General features: G+C 45.5%; 2 protein-coding genes across 4 annotated transcripts in view; both read left to right on the forward strand.

The window, feature by feature from the left end:
- Positions 1 to 1,486: 1,486 nt before the first annotated feature.
- Positions 1,487 to 11,617, forward strand: LOC140105934 (uncharacterized). Its single transcript, XM_072130060.1, has 5 exons — positions 1,487 to 1,575; positions 6,962 to 7,074; positions 7,791 to 7,979; positions 8,407 to 8,536; positions 9,136 to 11,617. The coding sequence occupies exons 2-5, from the start codon at positions 7,003 to 7,005 to the stop codon at positions 10,947 to 10,949; spliced, it is 2,205 nt and encodes a 734-aa protein (XP_071986161.1). The 5' UTR covers positions 1,487 to 1,575; positions 6,962 to 7,002; the 3' UTR covers positions 10,950 to 11,617.
- A 4,195-nt stretch (positions 11,618 to 15,812) lies between these two features.
- Positions 15,813 to 25,132, forward strand: part of MAPK8 (mitogen-activated protein kinase 8) — a 49,459-nt gene continuing 40,139 nt past the window's right edge. The window contains exon 1 of one of the 3 annotated variants that reach the window (XM_072130133.1): positions 15,813 to 16,066. The gene's annotated coding sequence lies outside the window, so the exon portion shown is untranslated. The remainder of the gene's footprint in view (positions 16,067 to 25,132) is intronic. The other 2 variants (XM_072130132.1, XM_072130134.1) reach the window with 2 other exon arrangements.

A 25,132-nucleotide genomic window follows, 5' to 3' on the forward strand; every position in this document is an offset into this window, starting at 1 on the left:
TGTGTGTGTACATGGCTCTGTGTGTGTGTGTACATGGCTCTATGTGTGTGTGTGTACATGGCTCTATGTGTGTGTGTGTACATGGCTCTATGTGTGTGTGTGTACATGGCTCTATGTGTGTGTGTGTACATGGCTCTGTGTGTGTGTGTGTACATGGCTCTATGTGTGTGTGTGTGTGTGTGTACATGGCTCTACGTGTGTGTGTGTGTGTGTGTGTACATGGCTCTATGTGTGTGTGTGTGTACATGGCTCTATGTGTGTGTGTGTACATGGCTCTATGTGTGTGTGTGTACATGGCTCTATGTGTGTGTGTACATGGCTCTATGTGTGTGTGTACATGGCTCTATGTGTGTGTGTGTACATGGCTCTATGTGTGTGTGTGTACATGGCTCTATGTGTGTGTGTGTACATGGCTCTATGTGTGTGTGTGTGTACATGGCTCTATGTGTGTGTGTGTGTACATGGCTCTATGTGTGTGTGTGTGTACATGGCTCTATGTGTGTGTGTGTACATGGCTCTATGTGTGTGTGTGTACATGGCTCTATGTGTGTGTGTGTGTACATGGCTCTATGTGTGTGTGTACATGGCTCTATGTGTGTGTGTGTACATGGCTCTATGTGTGTGTGTGTACATGGCTCTATGTGTGTGTGTGTACATGGCTCTATGTGTGTGTGTGTGTACATGGCTCTATGTGTGTGTGTGTGTACATGGCTCTATGTGTGTGTGTGTGTACATGGCTCTATGTGTGTGTGTGTACATGGCTCTATGTGTGTGTGTGTGTACATGGCTCTATGTGTGTGTGTGTACATGGCTCTATGTGTGTGTGTGTACATGGCTCTATGTGTGTGTGTGTACATGGCTCTATGTGTGTGTGTGTGTACATGGCTCTATGTGTGTGTGTGTGTGTGTACATGGCTCTACGTGTGTGTGTACATGGCTCTATGTGTGTGTGTGTGTACATGGCTCTATGTGTGTGTGTGTGTACATGGCTCTATGTGTGTGTGTGTACATGGCTCTATGTGTGTGTGTGTACATGGCTCTATGTGTGTGTGTGTACATGGCTCTATGTGTGTGTGTGTACATGGCTCTATGTGTGTGTGTGTACATGGCTCTATGTGTGTGTGTGTGTACATGGCTCTATGTGTGTGTGTGTGTGTGTGTACATGGCTCTACGTGTGTGTGTGTGTGTGTGTACATGGCTCTATGTGTGTGTGTGTGTACATGGCTCTATGTGTGTGTGTGTGTACATGGCTCTATGTGTGTGTGTGTGTGTACATGGCTCTATGTGTGTGTGTGTACATGGCTCTATGTGTGTGTGTGTACATGGCTCTATGTGTGTGTGTGTACATGGCTCTATGTGTGTGTGTGTGTACATGGCTCTATGTGTGTGTGTGTGTGTGTGTGTGTGTACATGGCTCTACGTGTGTGTGTGTGTGTGTGTGTGTGTACATGGCTCTACGTGTGTGGGTACCAGTACAGCAGCAATACGTGACTCCTCCCATCATAATCACATGACTGTGACATCATCACAGGTCCTACAGCCCCCGGAATGGAGCATCTACAGATAAGTTACTGGTCAGTATATAATGTATCCATTGTGTACAATACAGGCTGTATATAATATATACGTATATAATACAGGCTGTATATAATATATGTGTACAATACAGGCTGTATATAATATATATGTGTATGATACAGGCTGTATATAATATATATGTGTATAATACAGGCTGTATATAATATATGTGTATGATACAGGCTGTATATAATATATATGTGTATGATACAGGCTGTATATAATATATATGTGTATAATACAGGCTGTATATAATATATATGTGTATGATACAGGCTGTATATAACATATACGTGTATAATACAGGCTGTATATAATATATATGTGTATGATACAGGCTGTATATAATATATATGTGTATGATACAGGCTGTATATAATATATATGTGTATGATACAGGCTGTATATAATATATATGTGTATGATACAGGCTGTATATAATATATATGTGTATGATACAGGCTGTATATAATATATATGTGTATAATACAGGCTGTATATAATATATATGTGTATAATACAGGCTGTATATAATATATATGTGTATAATACAGGCTGTATATAATATATATGTGTATAATACAGGCTGTATATAATATATACCTGTATAATATATCATTGTGTACAATACAGGCTGTATATAATATATATGTGTATAATACAGGCTGTATATAATATATATGTGTATAATACAGGCTGTATATAATATATACCTGTATAATATATCATTGTGTACAATACAGGCTGTATATAATATATATGTGTATGATACAGGCTGTATATAATATATATGTGTATGATACAGGCTGTATATAATATATATGTGTATGATACAGGCTGTATATAATATATATGTGTACAATACAGGCTGTATATAATATATATGTGTATAATACAGGCTGTATATAATATATGTGTACAATACAGGCTGTATATAATATATATGTGTATAATACAGGCTGTATATAATATATACCTGTATAATATATCATTGTGTACAATACAGGCTGTATATAATATATATGTGTATAATACAGGCTGTATATAATATATATGTGTATAATACAGGCTGTATATAATATATGTGTACAATACAGGCTGTATATAATATATATGTGTATAATACAGGCTGTAAATAATATATACCTGTATAATATATCATTGTGTACAATACAGGCTGTATATAATATATATGTGTATAATACAGGCTGTATATAATATATATGTGTACAATACAGGCTGTATATAATATATATGTGTATAATACAGGCTGTATATAATATATACCTGTATAATATATCATTGTGTACAATACAGGCTGTATATAATATATATGTGTATGATACAGGCTGTATATAATATATATGTGTATGATACAGGCTGTATATAATATATATGTGTACAATACAGGCTGTATATAATATATATGTGTATAATACAGGCTGTATATAATATATATGTGTATAATACAGGCTGTATATAATATATGTGTACAATACAGGCTGTATATAATATATATGTGTATAATACAGGCTGTATATAATATATACCTGTATAATATATCATTGTGTACAATACAGGCTGTATATAATATATATGTGTATAATACAGGCTGTATATAATATATATGTGTACAATACAGGCTGTATATAATATATACGTGTATAATACAGGCTGTATATAATATATATGTGTATAATATATGTGTACAATACAGGCTGTATATAATATATATTATAATATATACGTGTATAATACAGGCTGTATATAATATATATGTGTATAATACAGGCTGTATATAATATATATGTGTATAATACAGGCTGTATATAATATATGTGTACAATACAGGCTGTATATAATATATATGTGTATAATACAGGCTGTATATAATATATACCTGTATAATATATCATTGTGTACAATACAGGCTGTATATAATATACACTCACCGGCCACTTTATTAGGGCCACCATGCTAGTAACGGGTTGGACCCCCTTTTGCCTTCAGAACTGCCTCAATTCTTCGTGGCATAGATACAACAAGGTGCTGGAAGCTCCTCAGAGATTTTGCTCCATAGTGACATGATGGCATCACACAGTTGCCGCAGATTTGTCGTCTGCACATCCATGATGCGAATCTCCCGTTCCACCACATCCCAAAGATGCTCTATTGGATTGAGATCTGGTGACTGTGGAGGCCATTTGTGTCCAGTGACCTCATTGTCATGTTCAAGAAACCAGTCTGAGATGATTCCAGCTTTATGACCTGGCGCATTATCCTGCTGAAAGTAGCCATCAGATGTTACAGGGTACATTGTGCTCATAAAGGGAGGGACATGGGCAGCAACAATACTCAGGTAGGAAAATATTCCCCACACCATGACACCACTACCACCAGCCTGAGCCGTTGATACAAGGCAGGATGGATCCATGACACCACCACCACCAGCCTGACCCGCTGATACAAGGCAGGATGGATCCATGCTTTCATGTTGTTGACGCCAAATTCTGACCCTACCATCCGAATGTCGCAGCAGAAATCGAGACTCATCAGACCAGGCAACGTTTTTCCTATCTTCTACTGTCCAATTTCGATGAGCTTGTGCAAATTGTAGCCTCAGTTTCCTGTTCTTAGCTGAAAGGAGTGGCACCCGGTGTGGTCTTCTGCTGCTGTAGCCCATCTGCCTCAAAGTTGGACGTACTGTGCGTTCAGAGATGCTCTTCTGCCTACCTTGGTTGTAACGGGGGGCGATTTGAGTCACTGTTGCCTTTCTATCAGCTCGAACCAGTCTGCCCATTCTCCTCTGACCTCTGGCATCAACAAGGCATTTCCGCCCACAGAACTGACGCTCACTGGATGTTTTTTCTTTTTCGGGCCATTCTCTGTAAACCCTAGAGATGGTTGTGTGTGAAAATCCCTGTAGATCAGCAGTTTCTGAAATACTCAGACCAGCCCTTCTGGCACCAACAACCATGCCACGTTCACAGGCCACAAATCACCTTTCTTCCCCATACTGATGCTCGGTTTGAACTGCAGGAGATTGTCTTGACCATGTCTACATGCCTAAATGCACTAGATGCCGCCATGTGATTGGCTGATTAGAAATTAAGTGTTAACGAGCAGTTGGACAGGTGTACCTAATAAAGTGGCCGGTGAGTGTACATGTGTATAATACAGGCTGTATATAATATATATGTGTATAATACAGGCTGTATATAATATATACGTGTATAATACAGGCTGTATATAATATATATGTGTATAATATATCATTGTGTACGATACAGGCTGTATATAATATATCATTGTGTACAATACAGGCTGTATATAATATATACGTGTACAATACAGGCTGTATATAATATATACCTGTATAATACAGGCAGTATATAATATATACCTGTGTAATATACCATTGTGTACGTTACAGGCTGTGTATAACATTAGTCTTCTATATACATATATAGGAGATGTGTATAATATATCATCGTTTACATATCATAGGGTTGCTTATATTTAGTCCAATGTAAATGTATGGTTGCCTTGTATACATTGTGTACATATAGTGCAGTCTATGTTGTATAGTCCATAAGGACCTGTAGTTGGCCACAGATTTGTCATGGTATAAATTGGTTGCAGAGAGCATAGAATAAATAATGAATAATAAAAGCTTTATTGATAAATAGGAGAACCAGAGAAAAGAGAGTTTGGGACACTCACCATAAAAACTTGTTTCTTTATTTCATCTCTGCATAAAACAGTCTAGTAAATATCCGTAAGGGGTGGAGATCGGAGCAGGAGGTTTGTAAGCGACAGCCATTTCGCGCCCTCCAGTGCATTCTTTAGCCTGCAGGGGGGGGGGGGGGGTCAATAGCTAATAATCAGATTTCATTAACTCTTTCTTGGTAGTGGTTAAAAAAATCATTAATTCTTGTTTATGGTTTTTAGCATTTTTTCCACCACGTTCCCATGAAGACCCCCACTTGGAGGATGCTCCTTATATCCTTTAGGGAGAGGAAATTACAAGAGTTTAAAGGGCTCCTCCCTAGCACCCAACACCAGGGTCTTCCTGTCCCTATGGGATATAAGTAGCAAGAGATTCTCCACTAGAGAGAACATACGGTACTTTTCTTTATTTTTCCGGCTTCTTTGGAATCCAGTCCACTCCCACATTTATCACTAGTGTCAGGAAAGGAAACTAACCCCCCCCCCAACCCCCTCCTCTGCTCGACTAATGCTAAGCTTGTCATTCAGGCGACTTCCGGCCTACCCCACCGCTCCGGTTCCTTTGGCCTAGGCCGCGCCTGGTATTAGCGAGCCAGGTAGGAGTGGAAAGGAGGTCTGGCGAGAAGCCGACTTCTGGCTTGTCATGAGAAGTAACTTCCGGTATAGCGGTCGCAAGCAACTATCCACCCAGGGAACTATCCACCCGGGGAACTATCCACCCAGGTAACTATCCGCCCAGGGAACTATCCGCCCAGGGAACTATCCGCCCAGGGAACTATCCGCCCAGGTAACTATCCGCCCAGGGATCTATCCGCCCAGGGATCTATCCGCCCAGGGATCTATCCGCCCAGGGAACTATCCGCCCAGGGATCTATCCGCCCAGGGAACTATCCGCCCAGGGAACTATCCGCCCAGGGAACTATCCGCCCAGGGAACTATCCGCCCAGGGATCTATCCGCCCAGGGATCTATCCGCCCAGGGATCTATCCGCCCAGGGAACTATCCGCCCAGGGAACTATCCGCCCAGGGATCTATCCGCCCAGGGATCTATCCGCCCAGGGATCTATCCGCCCAGGGAACTATCCGCCCAGGTAACTATCCGCCCAGGTAACTATCCGCCCAGGTAACTATCCGCCCAGGTAACTATCCTCCCAGGGAACTACCCGCCCAGGGAACTACCCGCCCAGGGAACTATCCACCCAGGGAACTATCCAGGGCCTCTCCTAGACGTTTGAATGCCGAGCTTCTGGCATAAGGCGTCCGGGACAGCACACACTGCTCAGTCGGCTCCAGCGCTCCTGTCATGGCAGATGAAGTGATTAGCGTATTCCAGGTCCTGGTACTCGTAAGTACAAGCCCTGGGATGACCTCTCTCGTACATTACATTTCAGCAGATCTGTCTAGTAATTGTTGTTATCGTGTATACTTTATAAGGGAAAAGAACAGAAAGAACCCAGAGAGAAAGAACAGAGAGATAGAGGGAAAAACCAACTCAAAAAACATCAAAAAGATGTGGGTTATGTAATCCAAAGTGGCAGAGGACTACTAGCCATCTGATCGTTTTATATCAGCGTGCATGATCCCAGTGTCATAACCTGATGTAGCCAGTAGGATGGATAATTAAAAATGCTTCATTCCCGTGTGTGATAACAGACAGGAGGGCAAGTGCTGAACCACACGCCCAGGTATCAAGGATGGAAGAAGATGACGTCACGGAGAGGCTGCTGCACTTGACCCTGGAGATCATCTACCTGCTGACCGGAGAGGTGAGGAATCTGGGACTTATATCTTGTGACTAACATCAGAATTACCTCCTAGTACTATAGAAGGAAAATATCTGGAGTTTTAAGGTATCTCTAAATTTTGTCCCCTGACCTCACATGAGGTTCCTGAGGAAGGGGGAGACGCCCTGCAGTCCTGGATGGGACTCTTTCAGGCTCTAAGATATTTCACACGTGATTTGGGCAATGGGTGGTAAATACTTGATAATGGAAGCATGTGGTTCTTCTCATGGGGCAAAGCCCTCCATCTCATTTTACGAATTTAATCACATGACCTCCCAGTTATCTATAAGGGATCTGATCAGGTCTGAAGCCCAGATCGTTAATACCCCCGATGAAGCAGCGATATGCAAAATGAGTGTCAGGAGTCAATTACTCACCAATTACTGGAAAGAAGAAGAAGTGATGAGATTAGTGCTTTGCCCTTTGTGTCTCCAATGTTTATTTCTGGATGACAAGTGCTTATAGATTTATGGACAATCTACAAAAGGCAGAATCCCTAACCTCTGCTCCTTTACATAAAAATCCCACCACTATACCTGGAACTGTTTTTGGTTAGGATTCAACTTTCAGCAGCTGCTCCCAACTATCAATTCCCTTTCCTCAGGTTTGGTCATCAATATCTAAATTATTGATACAAATGTTTTTGTGTGGAGGACGTACAGAGGGTTTTGGATGTGACATAGGTACTTTTTTTTTAGGACTATGGACCTGTGGGACAGCCCAGTGGACCCATGAAAGCCAAGAGACATCCTCATTTATCAAGAGGATGGGACAAGAGCCAGATCTCCATTACAGGGTCTCCACCCCACTCACAGATCCATAATGGAAACCAGGAGAAGGCAATTCTAGAACTGACTAACAAGATCACAGAGATACTGACCGGAGAGGTGGGTTCTACTAGGACAGTGGTGGCGAACCTTTGGCACGGGTGCCAGAGGTGGCACTGAGAGCCCTCTATATGGGCACCTGCGCCATCACCCCAGCGCAGAGTTCACCATACAGGACTCAAGGCCTCTTGCAGTCCCAGGCAGCCCAGGACCCTAGAAGGAAGCTACAATGATAATCCAAACTTCTTCTCCTTCTTTCTACTGTATTGGTGTCCTCAGGTGCCTATACAATTTAAATCTGTCACAGAGCAGGGAGTAAGAAGTTACTGTTTAAAATGTCGCATTGGCACTTTGCAAAAAATATGTGGGTTTTGGTTGTAGTTTGGGCACTCGGTGTCTAAAAGGTTTGCCATCACTGTACTAGGATGTTATATCGCTCCAGGATAAATGGATTTAGATGATGACTGTATCATTGTGTGTGTATCAGGTTCCTATAAGATGTCAGGATGTCACCGTCCATTTCTCCATGGAGGAGTGGGACTACATTGAGGGACACAGGGATCTATACAAGGACCTCATGCTGAAGACTCACAAGCCCCGCACATCACCAGCTAAGTGTAGGCTATTTTTTTGTTTGCTTGTCTTATGTCAAATGTTTTTTATGTAGCGACGTGACCATCTTCATTTGCAAGAAAAAGTATGTGAACCCTTGAACACATTGACGGTTAACTACTTACCCTAAAACACAGATCAGCCGTACTGGCCTGGCTACACACAGTGCATTGAGTCAGATGTAGTTCATTGCAGTTCTAACAGATTATGTGTCAATGGGGCAAATTTACTTACCTGGTCCTGTCGCGATCCCCGATTCGGACGGTCCGAGGAAGATGAAGTCTGGTGTTGATTCACGAAGCTCGTGCGCCCGAGTTCCTGCGTCCGGCGTTGTCCGGCAGCCACTCCCCCGATTTGTGTGGCATGCAAGCCGTTGCCGATGCACCAAAATCCCCTGTTAAATGCAGCGCAAAATGGAAATCGCCGGGAAACCCGACGAAAATGCGCTCCGCGAACCCTTAGTAGATGAGCCCCATTGACACCGATCAGCTGTACTGGAGTCAGATGTAGTTTATTGCAGTTGTAACAGATTATTTGTCAGTATCTTTAAGCCTTGTAGAAATATTCTTTGAAAGTTTTTAACAAATTTTATATTTCTTTGCAGATTTTAATGCAGCCACAAAAACTTGGCACATCCCTGTTTCTCCACTGGATTTTGTGGATGACCATCCCATTGTTATAAACATTCAGACTTCTGATGTGGTCAACGGTCCGGAGGCTGATACTGAAGAGATGACTCCGCCATGTGAAGAAGGAAATCTTAGCGACAGTGACTTATATATAAGATCTAATAAGAAACCATATTACTTTACACCTCACGTGGAAGAGGAACCGTGTGAAAATGATGAAGTCAAAGAATCCCAGATGTATCTACCCGGAGGTCACAGACAAAACTATCCAACGTCTTATATTAAGGTCGAATCTTTCTCCTTTCAGGAAGAAATCCCTGAAAACCCCCCAGTCTATACCATAACAGAATCACCACCACAGTATCAGTCTATACAGATAAAGGAGGAGTCGCTCTCATGTGATGACGACGAATATCTCTCCGACACTAATCTATATTCCCCAATGAACCATAGACAGTCTTATCCATCTCCTCATAGTAAAGAGGAGCCATTTTCCTTTGAAGAGGTTACTCTTGAAGACACGGGCTTAAGTCCTTCAAATCATATCCCCCAAGGTCTGTCTGACCATTTGACTGGGGAATCAATGGTGTGTGATGGAGATAACCTTGAAGAGATTTATTTGGGTGTAAACCATATAGAGCAGAACGGGCAGATTTATGCTTCCAAGCCCAGACCCTTCATGTGCATTCAATGTGGAAGGTGCTTCACCCGCAAGTCCCAGCTCCATAGACATCAGATGATCCATACCGGCATCAGACCGTATTCCTGTTCGGAATGTGGGAAATGTTTTTTCCGCAAGTCTCACCTTCTTATACATCAGAGAACACACACGGGAGAGCGGCCGTATTCCTGCTCAGAGTGTGGAAAATGCTTCACCACAAACTCAAATCTTACCATTCACAAGAGGATCCACACAGGCGAAAACTTATATTACTGCCCCGAGTGTCACAAGTGTTTCACTAATAACTCCAATCTTGCTATACATCTGCGGATACACACGGGGGAAAAACCGTATCCCTGCTCAGAATGCGGCAAGTGTTTTACAACCAAATCCAATCTTGTTCTACACCAGAAGATCCACACCGGCGCCCGACTGTATCACTGCTCGGAATGTGAGAAGAGTTTTACCACCAGCGCCAACCTGGCGCTCCACCAGAGAATTCACACAGGAGAGAAGCCATACTCCTGCTCCGATTGTGGGAAATCTTTCACAATCAACTCTCACCTCATTCGACATCAGCGAGCCCACACGGGGGAAAAGCCCTTCGCGTGCTCGGCCTGCAATAAATGCTTCGTCAGCAATTATGAGCTGAAGAGACACCAACAAAGTCACTTTGAGGATAAAGCGTATTCCGAGAACATGAATGATCCAGCAGATCCCACCAAGGATTGGAGCCTTCCCTTATTGGAGAGGTCATATTTTTGTAGTGAATGTGGGAAAGGTTTTGCCACCAACTCAAATCTTATCCAGCATCGGAGGATACACCGGACCGAAAGACCGTATTCTTGTTCTCAGTGCGGTAAAAGCTTTACGTGTAAGTCGTATCTTCATAGGCATCTAAAGACTCACACCGGAGAGAGACCGTATTGTTGTCCTATATGTAGGAAGTCTTTTTCTAGGAACTCCCATCTCAAAAGGCATCAAAAGTGTCACACGAGGAAGAAAGCCTTTCCGTGCCTGGAGTGCGGGAAGGGCTTCAGTTCTCAGGCTCGTCTTATTCAGCACAGTCAGATTCATGCAGCCGAACATCCTGATTCGTCTTTCAGCGAGGACATTTATACTATATGAAGTGGAGGTTCATACTATGCCTCGGAGGATCGAGGTTCGGCAGGACTGTTGAATCTCTCCGTGAAGTGACTATTGGAGCTGATCCAGTACCTTACTGTAGAAATTGTGGAGATGGACCACAAGCACCTTCATTAGACCCCCCCCCCTATCCATTGTCTTGTAGATCTACCCTTCCCAATGAGCATCACAATAGTTTGTGGAATTAAGTCTCCTGTTGAGTTACTTATGATTTTTTATACCATTTTGGTTTTATTGGTCGCCTAGGAGTCCTGTAGATTAGCAAAATAAAAGGGCGATATTGAGTCCTGTTTATTCAGTTTTAATGGAGGAAAAAATAAATTACATTAGGAATATAAAAAGTCATTGTCACAATAAAATATTACTTCTTCCGACCATCACAAAGTGGTCATCAATCGTCCCAATTCAGCCTATTAATGCTCATGCACACGCACAATCCTCAAACCTCGTTTTCATACAACTGTGGTCAGATATCACAAAGGTTTACGCGAGCTTTGTCAGCTGTAAGGGTTAAAACCAGCAATTATAAGCATTATAATAATTGCAGTGAGAAAATGAAAGCTGAGTTCTGATTGGTTGCCCTGAGCAACTGGATCACTTTTGCTTTCGGACACTTCCTGATAAACTCCATTAATTATAATAATCTAGTGTCTAAAAGAGAAAAACTGTTCTTGTTGTTCATGGCAACCAATCCTAGCTCTGCTTTCATTTTGCCACCACAAATTTTAAAATGAAAGCTGAACTCTGATTGGTTGCCAATGAACAACAAGAACAGTTTTTATTTTTTAGACACTTCTGATAAACCTCTAAGTAACTCTATGGAGTCTACATTCTCCTGGATGTTCCTACCTCAGTGTATGTATGTTTTCCCCTCATGTCATTTTCAGGGAGCAGGCTAAACATTGGGGCACATTAACCTACCCGTCCGGAGGAGTTCCTGAAAGTGCATTGTCCGTGTATAATGCGCTGTGCGGGGAGTCACTAAGATCGTGCCCCTGATATCCTGCATGTGTCGCTTCCCCGCTCAGGTCCCCGGAGTTCACTCTCTTCTTCCTGGTGCATGTAAGTGCATTGTCCGTGTATAATGCGCTGTGCGGGGAGTCACTAAGATCCTGCGCCAGATATCCTGCATGTCTCGCTTCCCCGCTCAGGTCCCTGGAGTTCACCTTCTTCTTCCTGGTGAATGAAAGTGCATTGTCCGTGTATAATGTGCTGTGCGGGGAGTCACTAAGATCGTGTGCCCGATATCCTGCATGTGTCGCTTCCCCGCTCAGGTCCCCGGAGTTCACCTTCTTCTTCCTGGTGCATGTAAGTGCATTGTCCGTGTATAATGCGCTGTGCGGGGAGTCACTAAGATCGTGCGCCCGATATCCTGCATGTGTCGCTTCCCTGCTCAGGTCCCTGGAGTTCACCTTCTTCTTCCTGGTGCATGTAAGTGCATTGTCCGTGTATAATGCGCTGTGCGGGGAGTCACTAAGATCGTGCACCCAATATCCTGCATGTCTCGCTTCCCCGCTCAGGTCCCTGGAGTTCACTTTCTTCTTCCTGGTGCATGTAGGTGCATTGTCCGTGTATAATGCGCTGTGCGGGGAGTCACTAAGATCGTGCGTCCGATATCCTGCATGTGTCGCTTCCCCGGTCAGGTCCCTGGAGTTTGCCTTCTTCTTCCTGGTGCATGTAAGTGCATTGTCCGTGTATATTGCGCTGTGCGGGGAGTCACTAAGATCGTGCACCCGATATCCTGCATGTGTCGCTTACCCGCTCAGGTCCCCAGAAGTTCACTTTCTTCTTCCTGGTGCATGTAAGTGCTTTGGATTGCGGCACAATTTGAATCTTAAATCCTGTGCTCAGTCCGAATCAGTTGGGTTGTCCGATGGCAACCCCCCCCCCCCCCCCCCCGATTTCTGTTGCATGCGACACAATCCCCTGCTATATACCTGTCACGGCCATGCAATCCCCAAAAATGTCGGAAAATCTGACTAAAGTGCGACTGCAGACCCTTAGTAAATAAGCAATATACATAATAATCAGCAGTATTTTTCAACAATGTATCTGTGGCAGATACTGGATTCCTTGTGAAACAAATGACCACTGTAGATGTTATAAAAAAGGTTTTTTTATCCTGTAAAATAATTCATTAGAAAGTAATCCGTACAAGACAGGATACAATTAATACGAAGAAATTCTTTTCCATAAATTAATTCAGAGGATATATCTCTTTACAGTGTCCTTTGTCTTTAGATATGGGTTGTATAGAAACAATTCCCTCACTGTTCCGTGGCTTTGTAGAGACCATTTACAGATAGCTTAGCGGAAAAGGAACTTCATCCATCGGTAACGTCTAGCAGAGACGGCGCTCGCATGACTTGTGTCTGTTTCCATAGAAACGCCAATGCGATCAGCCCGTGGACAGCACCAGTGGGTGCGGTTTGGTCCCGTGTGACCTCGCCCTTAGGTTTTTATTCATCTTTAAAAACATGTTTCTCTTCTTTTCTACTGTACTTGACCCCTGGGTGGTGTAACTGATCCTAACATGTCCTGCAATACTACAGTATAACAGGATGTTAGGAAGGTTGCAGGGGGTTGGTTGACGGAAAGAAGGCGCAACGATGGATTGTTGGGAAGAGCGTGTGGCCAAGGTAAAGAGCTGGAGCAGCCTGTGACACTCCCCGGAGGGCGCCGAGCCCACCCCCTATTGCAGGCCGTGCACTTTCCCGTTTCCCAACCCAGCCAGCAGCGCCCGCTGACAGAGGAGAGAGACGGAGCAGGCGTCTGCCTTTCACAAGAGGGTGTCAAAGTTATTATGGACGGATGGAAGAAAAAATTTAAAAAGATAATAAATACTTAAAATAAAAAAAAAAAAGAAAAGATTCTTTTTTTCATACACATTGCATAGCTCCCAACCGTCCCGATTTTGCCGGGACTTTCCCGCTTTTCGTACCCCTGCCCCGCGTCCCGGGCAGCTATGATATTGTCACGAATTTTCCCCCCAGGTCCCGCTTTGTCCCGGCGCTGTGTCCGCATAGTAAATACTTTGAAAGTCTGAACTCACAGTACAGAATGGCTTCTACAGACATCGGGAGGGAATCCTTTTCAGAGAAGTGTCGGGCTTAGCACGTCATCAGCTTCAGATCTGTCCATATATGGTCACTGCATCTCCTAGGGTTCCCCAGAGCAGACATCGGGCAGGGAATCCTTTTCAGAGAAGTGTCGGCTTAGTGGAGAGAGCAGGGACCACGTCATCAGCTCAGATCTCTATCTGTCCATATATGGTCTCCAGGGCTTCCCCAGACACAAGCTCTTTATATAATTAAATTAAATAAAGTTTTGGCCAGGCTGAGATTCGAACCTGGGACCCTGTGCACTGCAGACAGGAGCTTAACTAACTGAGCTATAAGCCCAGTGATACAGAGCTGAGGATTTCTGGTAAGTAAGAAGTGTTATCTGCCATTTACACTGTGACACAGACTAATGCACTGATATATAGGGAGGGAACTTCTCAGAGATTATTATTGTAATTATTCAGACTATTATTATTATTATAAATTTTATTATTATGGAGATGATTATTAATAATGGTAAAAATAATAATAATCATCTCAATAATAATAATAATAATAATAATAATAATAATAGTCTCAATAATTACAATAATCTGAGAAGATCCCTCCCTATATACCAAGGCAGTATATAGTTCTTAGTTACCAAAATTCTCTACTTGTTAATCACTGAGGTTATAGCTCAGTGGGTTGAGGCGCTGTGTTATTATTGTACATGGACACTGCAGGTTCTGGGTTCAAATCCCAATGAGGATAATTTTTTTTTTTTTTAAATTATGATTTTTATTATTTTTAATATGGTTAAAATTTGGGGCGTGGCCAGGGAGTGATTGGGGGTGTGGCTTAGGGGGATCGCCGCGGCACGCTACGCGTGCCGCCATTTTGTCCCTCTTTCCTTTTCCCAAATGTTGGGAGGTATGCACATTGTTTTTGAAAATGTATTAAAACACAATAAAACCTGTATAAATGTGGTATCACTGTGATCGTACCAATCCAAAGAATAAAGCAGAAGTATCGTTTGGGGCCCACAGTGAAAGTCCCAAAAACTGAACCCACAAGAAAGTGGCGCAAATGCGTTTTTTTTGTCAATATAACCACTTTTTGAATTTTTTCCTGCTTCCCAGTAAACGGCACAGAATAATAAATAACGTCACTGAGAAGCGCAATTTGTTTCGCAGAAAATAAGCCTCACACAGCTTCGTACACAGGAATATGAAAAAGTTATAGATTGCTGAACAGGGTCGGTTTCAGGAGGCCCCTGGGCGACAAAGCCTCAGTGGGCCCCGCTTTGCAGTGATATGGGAGCATTAACAATTCAGAAACTAAAATAGTCCCTTGTTCCGATATATATTTTCTAGTTTATCAAACTATACAGCTCCCTCATGGACGTTTATACAAATCCCCCCTCATCCACTATGGATTCATTAGATACAGCCCTCATGGATTCTTTATGGACAGCCTTACGTGGGGCCCTCCTAGGTCCTGGGCCCTGGTAAGCCCAGTCCTGGCGCCGGCCCTTGTTCTGATGATGGAGGGCAAGAAATGAGGGGGAAAAAGGCAAAGGACGATTATATATGTTGTGATATGTACGGGGGCGTGACAATGGGCGTGGTTTAGGGAAAGGGAGGGGCTATTTGTTTCTCTTTCTCTGGACCAAAAGTTGGGAGGTTTCTAAGAGGAAAAAAAAAACAAACACTAAAACGAAAAAGCGTTTTGAAGGGGTTAAAGGGCTCTTCTTGTCTGGATGGAGGTCTGGGGGAGGCGTCTATGTGACTACAAGTCATGTCTGAGGGAGGCACAGGCTTCTCAGTGGAGAAGTAGGCCTCGGTTGCCGGGGCGACACTTAGCGCGGCACGTGACCGGTGACGCAGAGGGGACGCAGCAGGCGCACTGGGCGTGTGCGCAGACTTCCGGTTACGTCACGAATTCTCCTCCAAAGACCGAGACACCGGGAGAGCGATGAACCGGACAGAGCGGGCGGAGATGACGGGACAGCGCGAGTGACCGCAACAGAGACCCAGCGGCCGCCAGGAGGAGACGGTGAGCGCGGAGGAGCCGCCATGACGGGCGCCGAGGAGAGAGAGAGGGCTGCACACAATGGGGCTCATCCTGCACCGCGACACCTGAGCACCCGGACTGTGCCACCACCTGGTGTATAATAATAATGTGCCCGGATTGTGCCCCCTCTTATACCAGAGCCACGACCTGGTGTATAATAATAATGTGCCCGGATTGTGCCCCCTCTTATTCCAGAGCCACCGACCTGGTGTATAATAATAATGTGCCCGGATTGTGCCCCCTCTTATACCAGAGCCACGACCTGGTGTATAATAATAATGTGCCCGGATTGTGCCCCCTCTTATACCAGAGCCACGACCTGGTGTATAATAATAATGTGCCCGGATTGTGCCCCCTCTTATTCCAGAGCCACCGACCTGGTGTATAATAATAATGTGCCCGGATTGTGCCCCCTCTTATTCCAGAGCCACCGACCTGGTGTATAATAATAATGTGCCCGGATTGTGCCCCCTCTTATACCAGAGCCACTGACCTGGTGTATAATAATAATGTGCCCGGATAGTGCCCCCTCTCATACCAGAGCCACGACCTGGTGTATAATAGTAATGTGCCCGGATTGTGCCCCCTCTTATACCAGAGCCACCGACCTGGTGTATAATAATAATGTGCCCGGATTGTGCCCCCTCTTATACCAGAGCCACTGACCTGGTGTATAATAATAATGTGCCCGGATTGTGCCCCCTCTTATACCAGAGCCACTGACCTGGTGTATAATAATAATGTGCCCGGATTGTGCCCCCTCTTATACCAGAGCCACGACCTGGTGTGTAATAGTAATGTGCCCGGATTGTGCCTCCTCTTATACCAGAGCCACCGACCTGGTGTATAATAATAATGTGCCCGGATTGTGCCCCCTCTTATACCACAGCCCCCGACCTGGTGTATAATAATAATGTGCCCGGATTGTGCCCCCTCTTGTACCAGAGCCACGACCTGGTGTATAATAATAATGTGCCCGGATTGTGCCCCCTCTTATTCCAGAGCCACTGACCTGGTGTATAATAATAATGTGCCCGGATAGTGCCCCCTCTTATACCAGAGCCACGACCTGGTGTATAATAATAATGTGCCCGGATTGTGCCCCCTTTTATACCAGAGCCACGACCTGGTGTATAATAATAATGTGCCCGGATAGTGCCCCCTCTTATACCAGAGCCACTGACCTGGTGTATAATAATAATGTGCCCGGATTGTGCCCCCTCTTATACCAGAGCCACCGACCTGGTGTATAATAATAATGTGCCCGGATAGTGCCCCCTCTTATACCAGAGCCCCGACCTGGTGTATAATAATAATGTGCCCGGATTGTGCCCCCTCTTGTACCAGAGCCACTGACCTGGTGTATAATAATAATGTGCCCGGATTGTGCCCCCTTTTATACCAGAGCCACCGACCTGGTGTATAATAATAATGTGCCCGGATTGTGCCCCCTCTTATACCAGAGCCACCGACCTGGTGTATAATAATAATGTGCCCGGATTGTGCCCCCTTTTATACCAGAGCCACCGACCTGGTGCATAATAATAATGTGCCCGGATTGTGCCCCCTTTTATACCAGAGCCACCGACCTGGTGTATAATAATAATGTGCCCGGATTGTGCCCCCTTTTATACCAGAGCCCCCGACCTGGTGTATAATAATAATGTGCCCGGATTGTTCCCCCTCTTATTCCAGAGCCACTGACCTGGTGTATAATAATAATGTGCCCGGATTGTGCCCCCTTTTATACCAGAGCCACCGACCTGGTGTGTAATAGTAATGTGCCCGGATTGTGCCCCCTCTTATACCAGAGCCACCGACCTGGTGTATAATAATAATGTGCCCGGATTGTGCCCCCTTTTATACCAGAGCCACCGACCTGGTGTGTAATAGTAATGTGCCCGGATAGTGCCCCCTCTTATACCAGAGCCACGACCTGGTGTATAATAATAATGTGCCCGGATTGTGCCCCCTCTTATACCAGAGCCACCGACCTGGTGTATAATAATAATGTGCCCGGATTGTGCCCCCTCTTATACCAGAGCCACTGACCTGGTGTATAATAATAATGTGCCCGGATTGTGCCCCCTCTTATACCAGAGCCACTGACCTGGTGTATAATAATAATGTGCCCGGATTGTGCCCCCTCTTATTCCAGAGCCACTGACCTGGTGTATAATAATAATGTGCCCGGATTGTGCCCCCTCTTATACCAGAGCCACCGACCTGGTGTATAATAATAATGTGCCCGGATAGTGCCCCCTCTCATACCAGAGCCACGACCTGGTGTATCATAGTAATGTGCCCGGATTCTGCTCCCTATTATACCAGAGCCCCCGACCTGGTGTATAATAATAATGTGCCCGGATAGTGCCCCCTCTCATACCAGAGCCACGACCTGGTGTATAATAGTAATGTGCCCGGATAGTGCCCCCTCTCATACCAGAGCCACTGACCTGGTGTATAATAATAATGTGCCCGGATTGTGCCCCCTCTTATACCAGAGCCACGACCTGGTGTATAATAATAATGTGCCCGGATTGTGCCCCCTCTTATACCAGAGCCACTGACCTGGTGTATAATAATAATGTGCCCGGATTGTGCCCCCTCTTATACCAGAGCCACTGACCTGGTGTATAATAATAATGTGCCCGGACTGTGCCCCCCTCTTATACCAGAGCCCCCGACCTGGTGTATAATAATAATGTGCCCGGATTGTGCCCCCTCTTATACCAGAGCCACCGACCTGGTGTATAATAATAATGTGCCCGGATTGTGCCCCCTCTTATACCAGAGCCACGACCTGGTGTATAATAATATGTGCCCGGATTGTGCCCCCTTTTATACCAGAGCCCCCGACCTGGTGTATAATAATAATGTACCCGGATTGTGCCCCCTCTTATACCAGAGCCACGACCTGGTGTATAATAATAATAGATGTGCCCGGATTGTGCCCCCTCTTATACTAGAGCCCCCGACCTGGTGTATAATAGTAATGTGCCCGGATTGTGCCCCCTCTTATACCAGAGCCACCGACCTGGTGTATAATAATAATGTGCCCGGATTGTGCCCCCTCTTATACCAGAGCCACCGACCTGGTGTATAATAATAATGTGCCCGGATTGTGCCCCCTCTTATACCAGAGCCACGACCTGGTGTATAATAATGTGCCCGGATTGTGCCCCCTCTTATACCAGAGCCACGACCTGGTGTATAATAATAATGTGCCCGGATTGTGCCCCCTCTTATACCAGAGCCACGACCTGGTGTATAATAATAATGTGCCCGAATTGTGCCCCCTCTTATTCCAGAGCCACTGACCTGGTGTATAATAATGTGCCAGGATTGTGCCCCCTTTTATACCAGAGCCACTGACCTGGTGTATAATAATAATGTGCCCGGATTGTTCCCCCTCTTATTCCAGAGCCACCGACCTGGTGTATAATAGTAATGTGCCCGGATTGTGCCCCCTCTTATACCAGAGCCACGACCTGGTGTATAATAATAATGTGCCCGGATTGTGCCCCTTTTATACCAGAGCCACGACCTGGTGTATAATAATAATGTGCCCGAATTGTGCCCCCTCTTATTCCAGAGCCACTGACCTGGTGTATAATAATAATGTGCCCGAATTGTGCCCCCTTTTATACCAGAGCCCCCGACCTGGTGTATAATAATAATGTGCCCGGATTGTGCCCCCTTTTATACCAGAGCCCCCGACCTGGTGTATAATAATAATGTGCCCGGATTGTTCCCCCTCTTATTCCAGAGCCACTGACCTGGTGTGTAATAGTAATGTGCCCGGATTGTGCCCCCTCTTATACCAGAGCCACGACCTGGCGTATAATAATAATGTGCCCGGATTGTGCCCCCTCTTATACCAGAGCCACTGACCTGGTGTATAATAATAATGTGCCCGGATTGTGCCCCCTCTTATACCAGAGCCACTGACCTGGTGTATAATAATAATGTGCCCGGACTGTGCCCCCCTCTTATACCAGAGCCCCCGACCTGGTGTATAATAATAATGTGCCCGGATTGTGCCCCCTCTTATACCAGAGCCACGACCTGGTGTATAATAATAAGATGTGCCCGGATTGTGCCCCCTTTTATACCAGAGCCCCCGACCTGGTGTATAATAATAATGTGCCCGGATTGTGCCCCCTCTTATACCAGAGCCACTGACCTGGTGTATAATAATAATGTGCCCGGATTGTGCCCCCTCTTATACCAGAGCCACGACCTGGTGTATAATAATAATGTGCCCGGATTGTGCCCCCTCTTATACCAGAGCCACCGACCTGGTGTATAATAATAATGTGCCCGGATTTTGCCCCCTCTTATACCAGAGCCACCGACCTGGTGTATAATAATAATGTGCCCGGATTGTGCCCCCTCTTATACCAGAGCCACGACCTGGTGTATAATAATGTGCCCGGATTGTGCCCCCTCTTATACCAGAGCCACGACCTGGTGTATAATAATAATGTGCCCGGATTGTGCCCCCTCTTATACCAGAGCCACGACCTGGTGTATAATAATAATGTGCCCGAATTGTGCCCCCTCTTATTCCAGAGCCACTGACCTGGTGTATAATAATAATGTGCCCGAATTGTGCCCCCTCTTATTCCAGAGCCACTGACCTGGTGTATAATAATGTGCCCGGATTGTGCCCCCTTTTATACCAGAGCCACTGACCTGGTGTATAATAATAATGTGCCCGGATTGTTCCCCCTCTTATTCCAGAGCCACCGACCTGGTGTATAATAGTAATGTGCCCGGATTGTGCCCCCTCTTATACCAGAGCCACGACCTGGTGTATAATAATAATGTGCCCGGATTGTGCCCCTTTTATACCAGAGCCCCCGACCTGGTGTATAATAATAATGTGCCCGAATTGTGCCCCCTCTTATTCCAGAGCCACTGACCTGGTGTATAATAATGTGCCCGGATTGTGCCCCTTTTATACCAGAGCCACGACCTGGTGTATAATAATAATGTGCCCGAATTGTGCCCCCTTTTATACCAGAGCCCCCGACCTGGTGTATAATAATAATGTGCCCGGATTGTGCCCCCTTTTATACCAGAGCCCCCGACCTGGTGTATAATAATAATGTGCCCGGATTGTGCCCCCTTTTATACCAGAGCCACTGACCTGGTGTATAATAATAATGTGCCCGGATTGTGCCCCCTCTTATACCAGAGCCACTGACCTGGTGTATAATAATAATGTGCCCGGATTGTGCCCTCTCTTATACCAGAGCCACTGACCTGGTGTATAATAGTAATGTGCCCGGATTGTGCCCCCTCTTATACCAGAGCCACCAACCTGGTGTATAATAATAATGTGCCCGGACTGTGCCCCCTCTTATACCACTGACCTGGTGTATAATAATAATAATGTGCCCGGATTGTGCCCCCTCTTATACCAGAGCCACTGACCTGGTGTATAATAATAATGTGCCCGGATTGTGCCCCCTCTTATACCAGAGCCACGACCTGGTGTATAATAATAATGTGCCCGGATTGTGCCCCCTCTTATACCAGAGCCACCGACCTGGTGTATAATAATAATGTGCCCGGATTGTGCCCCCTCTTATTCCAGAGCCACCGACCTGGTGTATAATAATAATGTGCCCGGATTGTGCCCCCTCTTATACCAGAGCCACTGACCTGGTGTATAATAATAATGTGCCCGGATAGTGCCCCCTCTCATACCAGAGCCACGACCTGGTGTATAATAGTAATGTGCCCGGATTGTGCCCCCTATTATACCAGAGCCACCGACCTGGTGTATAATAATAATGTGCCCGGATTGTGCCCTCTCTTATACCAGAGCCACCGACCTGGTGTATAATAATAATGTGCCCGGATAGTGCCCCCTCTTATTCCAGAGCCACTGACCTGGTGTATAATAATAATGTGCCCGGATTGTGCCCCCTCTTATTCCAGAGCCACTGACCTGGTGTATAATAATAATAATGTGCCCGGATAGTGCCCCCTCTTATACCAGAGCCACGACCTGGTGTATAATAATAATGTGCCCGGATTGTGCCCCCTCTTATACCAGAGCCACCGACCTGGTGTATAATAATAATGTGCCCGGATTGTGCCCCCTCTTATTCCAGAGCCACCGACCTGGTGTATAATAATAATGTGCCCGGATTGTGCCCCTTTTATACCAGAGCCACGACCTGGTGTATAATAATAATGTGCCCGAATTGTGCCCCCTTTTATACCAGAGCCCCCGACCTGGTGTATAATAATAATGTGCCCGGATTGTGCCCCCTTTTATACCAGAGCCCCCGACCTGGTGTATAATAATAATGTGCCCGGATTGTGCCCCCTTTTATACCAGAGCCACTGACCTGGTGTATAATAATAATGTGCCCGGATTGTGCCCCCTCTTATACCAGAGCCACTGACCTGGTGTATAATAATAATGTGCCCGGATTGTGCCCTCTCTTATACCAGAGCCACTGACCTGGTGTATAATAGTAATGTGCCCGGATTGTGCCCCCTCTTATACCAGAGCCACCAACCTGGTGTATAATAATAATGTGCCCGGACTGTGCCCCCTCTTATACCACTGACCTGGTGTATAATAATAATAATGTGCCCGGATTGTGCCCCCTCTTATACCAGAGCCACTGACCTGGTGTATAATAATAATGTGCCCGGATTGTGCCCCCTCTTATACCAGAGCCACGACCTGGTGTATAATAATAATGTGCCCGGATTGTGCCCCCTCTTATACCAGAGCCACCGACCTGGTGTATAATAATAATGTGCCCGGATTGTGCCCCCTCTTATTCCAGAGCCACCGACCTGGTGTATAATAATAATGTGCCCGGATTGTGCCCCCTCTTATACCAGAGCCACTGACCTGGTGTATAATAATAATGTGCCCGGATAGTGCCCCCTCTCATACCAGAGCCACGACCTGGTGTATAATAGTAATGTGCCCGGATTGTGCCCCCTATTATACCAGAGCCACCGACCTGGTGTATAATAATAATGTGCCCGGATTGTGCCCTCTCTTATACCAGAGCCACCGACCTGGTGTATAATAATAATGTGCCCGGATAGTGCCCCCTCTTATTCCAGAGCCACTGACCTGGTGTATAATAATAATAATGTGCCCGGATAGTGCCCCCTCTTATACCAGAGCCACGACCTGGTGTATAATAATAATGTGCCCGGATTGTGCCCCCTCTTATACCAGAGCCACCGACCTGGTGTATAATAATAATGTGCCCGGATTGTGCCCCCTCTTATTCCAGAGCCACCGACCTGGTGTATAATAATAATGTGCCCGGATTGTGCCCCCTCTTATACCAGAGCCACTGACTTGGTGTATAATAATAATGTGCCCGGATAGTGCCCCCTCTCATACCAGAGCCACGACCTGGTGTATAATAGTAATGTGCCCGGATTGTGCCCCCTATTATACCAGAGCCACCGACCTGGTGTATAATAATAATGTGCCCGGATAGTGCCCCCTCTTATTCCAGAGCCACTGACCTGGTGTATAATAATAATGTGCCCGGATAGTGCCCCCTCTTATTCCAGAGCCACTGACCTGGTGTATAATAATAATGTGCCCGGATTGTGCCCCTTCTTATACCAGAGCCACTGACCTGGTGTATAATAGTAATGTGCCCGGATTGTGCCCCCTCTTATACCAGAGCCACGACCTGGTGTATAATAGTAATGTGCCCGGATTGTGCCCCCTATTATACCAGAGCCACCGACCTGGTGTATAATAATAATGTGCCCGGATTGTGCCCCCTCTTATTCCAGAGCCACTGACCTGGTGTATAATAATAATGTGCCCGGATAGTGCCCCCTCTTATTCCAGAGCCACTGACCTGGTGTATAATAATAATGTGCCCGGATAGTGCCCCCTCTTATACCAGAGCCACCGACCTGGTGTATCATAATAATGTGCCCGGATTGTGCCCCCTCTTATACCAGAGCCCCCGACCTGGTGTATAATAATAATGTGCCCGGATTGTGCCCCCTCTTATACCAGAGCCACTGACCTGGTGTATAATAATAATGTGCCCAGATTGTGCCCCCTTTTATACCAGAGCCACGACCTGGTGTATAATAATAATGTGCCCGGATTGTGCCCCCTCTTATTCCAGAGCCACTGACCTGGTGTATAATAATAATGTGCCCGGATTGTGCCCCCTCTTATACCAGAGCCACTGACCTGGTGTATAATAATAATGTGCCCGGATTGTGCCCCCTATTATATCAGAGCCACTGACCTGGTGTATAATAATGTGCCCGGATTGTGCCCCCTCTTATACCAGAGCCACTGACCTGGTGTATAATAATAATGTGCCCAGATTGTGCCCCCTCTTATACCAGAGCCACTGACCTGGTGTATAATAGTAATGTGCCCGGATTGTGCCCCCTCTTATACCAGAGCCACTGACCTGGTGTATAATAGTAATGTGCCCGGATTGTGCCCCCTCTTATACCAGAGCCACGACCTGGTGTATAATAATAATGTGCCCGGATTGTGCCCCCTCTTATACCAGAGCCACTGACCTGGTGTATAATAATAATGTGCCCGGATTGTGCCCCCTCTTATACCAGAGCCACTGACCTGGTGTATAATAATAATGTGCCCGGATTGTGCCCCCTCTTATTCCAGAGCCACGACCTGGTGTATAATAATAATGTGCCCGGATTGTGCCCCCTCTTATACCAGAGCCACTGACCTGGTGTATAATAATGTGCCCGGATTGTGCCCCCTCTTATACCAGAGCCACTGACCTGGTGTATAATAATAATGTGCCCGGATTGTGCCCCCTCTTATACCAGAGCCACGACCTGGTGTATAATAATAATGTGCCCGGATTGTGGCCCCTTTTATACCAGAGCCCCCGACCTGGTGTATAATAATAATGTGCCCGGATTGTGCCCCCTCTTATACCAGAGCCACTGACCTGGTGTATAATAATAATGTGCCCGGATTGTGCCCCCTCTTATACCAGAGCCACGACCTGGTGTATAATAATAATGTGCCCGGAT

This window comes from Engystomops pustulosus, chromosome 11, assembly GCF_040894005.1.
Source record: "Engystomops pustulosus chromosome 11, aEngPut4.maternal, whole genome shotgun sequence".
Lineage (NCBI taxonomy): Eukaryota > Metazoa > Chordata > Amphibia > Anura > Leptodactylidae > Engystomops > Engystomops pustulosus.